A 6,000-nucleotide genomic window follows, 5' to 3' on the forward strand; every position below is an offset into this window, starting at 1 on the left:
CTAATGTCATCATCAGCGACTGGAGTGGTCTGTTTCTCGTTGGAGACCTATCTTTTCGGACAAGGAATCAGGAATCGCGAAGAGAGTTGGATGAGACCGACACGCAGGGCATCGTAATCCTTTGAACTTCGATTAATAATGGACAAAATTAGTGTCTAAGTCGACCAACTTTTTTCCATGGAACACAAAGTGATGCTTCTTGCGAGAGGCAGCTCTATCAGACATGCCTTTTTGTGGTCTTTTTAAGTTTTTAAAGTGCTAGCTTTTGCATATCTCTGTTAATGTTCATCTGATTCTGACACCTATGATTTGGATTTTTGTGCTTTTTGATTAGAGATGGAGATTCTTGTGTGATTTGATTTTTCAACCCTCACCTACTTTAATCTTTGTCCCATCTTGGAAAGATAGATTTATCTGATATATAAAATATGAATGAGCATGCTTCAAGATAGCATGATTGTTTGAAAAAAATGAATAGATGCTGGTCATGCATATCGGAACTGGATTCGATAGTATCATATGTTACGTGAGCAGGTGCAACTCTCATATGGATACTGATCCTATCCTACTGTAACATTTGACTGTATTTGTACTGTACCGTACATGCATGCATGCATGAATGATGTAGCAGCTACTTCTTTGTATTTAACAGATCGATATAGCAAGAAATAGTCATGCCGACATTAGAAAGGACTCTTTATCGTCTGAAATCTGGCCATATTTATCGCTTCCTCAGAACAATGTTGTTTCTGTACAAGTTGAGAATTGGGCATACGCAGCAGCAAATCGAATGAGATCACACACGCACATCTATTCATCATCTGATTTCTGCGACACTCCGGGGGTGGCAGGTAGAGGAATTAATCTGTGCAGTAGCAAGCAACCTCAGCTTGGTTTTCCTTGGTGCGACCAGTGCCATAGTCTCCTCTAGTTAGAGGTGTTACTTACCTTTATGCCATGTCCGCAGGATTGGTACGATCTGGTTGTCCACGTGGATTCTTGGGCAAGGAGGTCGGGTTGGGGGTTGGTTCTCGGCTTCTACTACACCCCTATGGTTGACCCAAGGTGATGCTCGATCGGCTTCGTCCACGTTGCAATCCTGCACAATAGGTCGATATCGAGAGAGGGATTCCTAACTTAGGTTTCTCTTATTCTTAAGTTAGCAACCGGTCTAAGTGGTAAAAAAGATTTGATCTCTTTTCTTAGGCTAGGGGATCAGTATTTATACATGTGGTGATGGTTCGATCGTACGTTGGTTGTTAATGGACATTGATACTTCATCTGGTGCAGTCGTGCGAGTGATCGACTTGTATACTCTTGACGGCGTGGGTAGGCCCATCCGGTCCCCCGTCGTGCGATGCCAACCCACATGGTTCTGGGGGACGTGGAGCTGATCACATATCATCCACCGAGTTGGCTGTGGTTTCTTTTGACACGTGCTAAGCACATACTCCATGTCGACTCCTTGGTGGTCGTCAATACGTGAGCGGTACTAAAATATTTCCTATCATCTTGTCCACCCCGAAGGCATACCCCGAAAGTCTCGCAAAGGGGTCCGAGGTATGTCATGAGGTGCTTTTGTGGTCAGGATATCTCGGGAGACCCGTTATTGCTGATCAAACAGTTACTCTCTGAGCAAGTTGTGCTCTCCCAACGCATATGCTTCAAGTATAGTCTTTTCGACCCAAATTGCTTAGTCTTGCTTGCTCCATTTTTTCGTTTTGCACATCTTAGATTTATGCTCCGTCATGGTGGGCCTCTCTTGTTTAACCGAGATGCATGACTTGGGCACACACTCCACTTCTTTGGCTGAGACACACAACTCGAGCACATGCTCCGTTGTGGCAGGCCTTTCTTCTTCTTTGGTCGAGATGTATAACTCGAGCACACGCTCGGCTTCTTCGGCTAAGATACATATGTGAGGAATATGATGTCCTATCTCATGATGGTACATGGATCATTGTTCCTTTTAATCTCATATAAAATATTATAGAATATAAGTAGATATTACAAATTAAGTAAAACTTGAATAGACCCATTGTTAGATATAAAGCATGTTCAATATCTAAATAATTTCACCAATGACTCGATGTTGACTTCACCTTCAGCCCCATCGTTAAACTAATAACAATTCAACTCATCTTAAGTTTAGCTATCACACAAATCTGGCACATACAACGATTATGTTAACAATATTTTCTTGCAATGTATTTGTGCAACAACTATTTGATTTCGTTCATCCTCAATATCTCAACTATGCCTACAAGCTTTGAAAAGTCGGACTATATCAAGCTCTAAGAGCTTAGAATCTTGAACTTGACTTATTTATGATGTCAATCAGTTTAGTCAACTCCAAATCTAACACCTCTTAATTCTTACAACAACAAAAGGGGGTGTATCATATATTTACTAGTTTGTGTATGACATCATTATCACATGCAATACTTTCGGTGATCAAATAACTTCTTAAGTAATTGGTAAATCGATTCTCCAATCTAGGATCATTAAGTTACTTTTTCGGTGTATATTCACATCTTTTAGTTTTTTCTTTTCTCAAAAGAAATATATTCGAAGTCTTCTCGTCCAAGGAAAAGTCATGGCGGGTTTAGGATGACCTCACTGCTTGGTCACACATAGGAGAATGGACGCTGCATGCCGGTTGTTTACGTTCGAGCAAAGGGAGCAAACTTCATATTGAACTACCAACTATTACCACCACACAATATAGTATATGTATATTCATTCACATGTAACGTACATTGTATTACATAGAACAGCAACAAAAGGAAAGACAAACTACGGCCAGATCATGCATGCCACCGTACGTATCTATACCAGTCCACATATAATTTGAGCACACATTTATTTTTAAGTAGTATTCATCTGATTCCTGCAAGACTCAGATTGTGGCGGGTAGAGGAATTCGTGTTGTAGCCATCAACTTCAGCTCAGTTTTCCTTGATGCGACTAGTCCTCTGGTCTCACGCATGTCGAGTTCCTCTGGTTTCATCCCATCGGGCAGCTTCCAGTCGAAGTGTAAGAGGAGACTAGCCAAGGCGAGTTCCACAACGGCGAGGCCGAACCCGATCCCCGGGCATATCCTTCGGCCAGCTCCGAACGGCAAGCACTCGAGATCCAATCCATTGAAACCTATGGAACTGCCTTGGAACCTCTCCGGCTTGAAGGTCTCGGCGTCGTCCCAGTGCCGTGGATCTCTACCGATTGCCCATGCATTGACGAACACACAAGTGCCGGCTTCTATCTCGTAACCCATGACTTCGCACGTCTCCCTGCATCGTCTTTGTAACAAGGGGGCCGGTGGGTGAAGCCTCATCGTCTCCTTTATTATTAACTTCATGTACTTCAGCTCGGATGTGTCACTGTCTTCGACTCTGTTCTTTCCTTTCATGGCTTCCCTCACTTCCTCCTGCGCTCTCTCCATGATCGAGGGGTTCCTTATAAGCTCCGACATGGCCCATTCAACGACAGTCGATGAGGTCTCTGTGCCTGCAATGAACATGTCCTACATATATGAAGGACGAGAAGACTGTCATGCAGGAGATGTTTCCTTACGCGGACTTATCACATCAATGTTTAATTCGAGCTCACCAAGATCACGGCCTTTACGTTGTCCGTCGTCATGGGAATTTCCAGTTTGGGATCGTCTTTGAGCCTCAGCAGCACGTCGACCAAGTCCACCTCGTCGACACGCTCACTGTTGCTCGTGGCGGCCTTAACCTCGTGCTCTTTGATTACCTCGCCCAGGATGTCATCCATTTGTCGGCGTACGCGCTGCATCTTCGACATGGAACCCGTGAGGATGTCGAGAAAGTTGAGCGACGGAAACGTGTCGGCCAAGCACAAGCCACCGAGCAGGTCGAACGTCTCCTTGATGATCGTGACGAACCTCTCTCGGCGATCCCATCGTTTGCCAAACGCCGCTCGGCAGACGATGGCGTTGGCGAGACCGAACAGCTTCTCGCTCAGGTCGATGTGTTCTGTTTCTGATCTCGAGATGTCTCTCATCAGGTCGAGGGTCTCCTCCGTCCTGATGGAGGTAAAGGATCGGATGCGCTTGGTGCCGAGCAGCTCCATGAAGCAGATCCGGCGCAGCTGCTTCCAGTAGGGGCCGTAGGGCGTCCAGCCTATGTCGGTGGCGCCATAGACAATGACCTGCGCTGCAACCAACTGTGGTCGGGAAGCGAAGGTGATGTCTTGTTTCTTCAAGATCTCTGTTACGGTAAGTAACTTTTTTAGCCGTGGCCTCGGGGCCGTCGCGGCTTGGTTCGGGTCCGGAAGGCGGCGATCTCCGTGGGGGCGCTCCTCGAGGTCTCCCGGCAGCCGAGCTCGGCGGCTCGGGTCGGGAGGTCGGTTCGGCAGGTCGGGTCGCCCGGTCGGGTCGCCCGGTCGGTTCGGGAGGCAGCTCGGGTCGGCGATTCGGGTCGGCGGCTCGGGTCGGGAGGCAGCTCCGCCGCAGCTTCGGGAAGAGGCAACACCGTCTTGCACCTGCACACAGGTCGGGCCAGGAGCTCGGCCCGACCCCTCCGACGATCAAGTTAGAGAAGGATGTGGAGGGGATTGTGGATGAGGCAGAAGAAGAGCCTCTGAGTGTTGTGTCCGAGTGAGTTCCTCTCCCCCTTCTCTTGAGAGTTCAGGGGCATTTATAGAGGGGGTTTGATGTTACCGCTGGGGTTGTGTGGGAGGCCGAGCTGATGCAGGGTATGGAGAGCCTCGGGCAGTGTGTCGCTCAGGGGGTTGCGTGGGAGATCGGGGGATCGCAGGGTATGGGCGAGCTTCAACCGTTACCTGCTTCTATCTCGTCCGGCTGTGCTGGGTCTGCCATTTTTTGCCATATCATATGCCCCCCCTGAAAGGAGCTATGCGTCGGTTCTTGCATGTAGGGGGTCCGATGCATGGCTTTTTACTTCAGGTGGGCTGGTCATGCATATCCGAGGCGTATGACGTAGGCGGGCTAGCCGCGCGGACGTGTCTCGTGCAACATGGGGCCGAGGTGCGCAACTCAGTCAGGAAGCCGAGCAGGGTTAGACTCGGGGCCGATGGAGCCGATGAGGGCTGAGGAGCACAGCGTAGGCGGGGTGACCGTGCAGGCGTGACCTCGGGAGGCGTAGAGCCGAGGGCCGAGGAGCACAACGTAGGCGGGGTGACAGCGCAGGTGTGGTCTCGGGATGGCGTAGAGCCGAGGGCCGAGGAGCACAACGTAGGCGGGGTGACCGCGCAGGTGTGATCTCGGGATGGCGTAGAGTCGAGGGCCGAGGAGCACAACGCAGGCGGAGCAACCGCGCAGGTGTGGTCTCGGGATGGCGTAGAGCCGAAAGGCCGAGGAGCACAACGCGGGCGGAGCAACCGCGCAGGTGTGGTCTCGGGATGGCGTAGAGCCGAAGAGCCGAGGAGCACGACGCAGGCGGGCTGACCGCGCAGGTGTGGTCTCGGGTGGCGTAAAGCCGAGGGCCGAGGAGCACAACGCAGGCGGAGTAACCGCGCAGGCGTGTTCTCGGGATGGCGTAGAGCCGGAGAGCCGAGGAGCACGACGCAGGCGGGCTGACCGCGCAGGTGTGGTCTCGGGTGGCGTAAAGCCGAGGGCCGAGGAGCACAACGCAGGCGGAGTAACCGCGCAGGCGTGGTCTCGGGATGGCGTAGAGCCGAAGAGGGCTGAGGAGCACAACGCAGGCGGAGTAACCGCGCAGGTGTGGTCTCGGGATGGCGTAAAGCCGAGGGCCGAGGAGCACGACGCAGGCGGAGTAACCGCGCAGGTGTGTCCCGGGTGGCGTAAAGCCGAGGGCCGAGGAGCACAACGCAGGCGGAGTAACCGCGCAGGTGTGGTCTCGGGATGGCGTAAAGCCAAGGGCCGAGGAGCACGACGCAGGCGGACTGGCCGCGCAGGCGTGGTCTCGGGTGGCGTAAAGCCGAGGGCCGAGGAGCACGACGCAGGCGGACTGGCCACGCAGGCGTGTCCCGGGTGGCGTAAAACTGAGGGCCGAG

At 51.3% G+C, this 6,000-nt stretch overlaps 1 protein-coding gene across 1 annotated transcript; it reads right to left on the bottom strand.

Moving 5' to 3' along the window:
- Window positions 1-2,743: 2,743 nt before the first annotated feature.
- Window positions 2,744-4,220, bottom strand: LOC135627167 (premnaspirodiene oxygenase-like). The gene is made up of 2 exons (XM_065133165.1): window positions 3,610-4,220; window positions 2,744-3,523 (listed from the first exon to the last, which is right to left on the bottom strand). The coding sequence occupies exons 1-2, from the start codon at window positions 4,093-4,095 to the stop codon at window positions 2,900-2,902; spliced, it is 1,110 nt and encodes a 369-aa protein (XP_064989237.1). The 5' UTR covers window positions 4,096-4,220; the 3' UTR covers window positions 2,744-2,899.
- Between the last annotated feature and the right edge of the window lie 1,780 nt (window positions 4,221-6,000).

The sequence above is a fragment of the Musa acuminata genome, chromosome BXJ2-11, assembly GCF_036884655.1.
Source record: "Musa acuminata AAA Group cultivar baxijiao chromosome BXJ2-11, Cavendish_Baxijiao_AAA, whole genome shotgun sequence".
Lineage (NCBI taxonomy): Eukaryota > Viridiplantae > Streptophyta > Magnoliopsida > Zingiberales > Musaceae > Musa > Musa acuminata.

Bases quoted from the DNA above. Each gene is read 5' to 3' on its own strand.
- LOC135627167 (XM_065133165.1), bottom strand. From the start codon at position 4,095: ATGGAGCTGCTCGGCACCAAGCGCATCCGATCCTTTACCTCCATCAGG. The intron at 3,524-3,609 runs GTGAGCTCGAAT...TCATATATGTAG, and splicing joins ACGTAAAGGCCGTGATCTTG to GACATGTTCATTGCAGGCAC.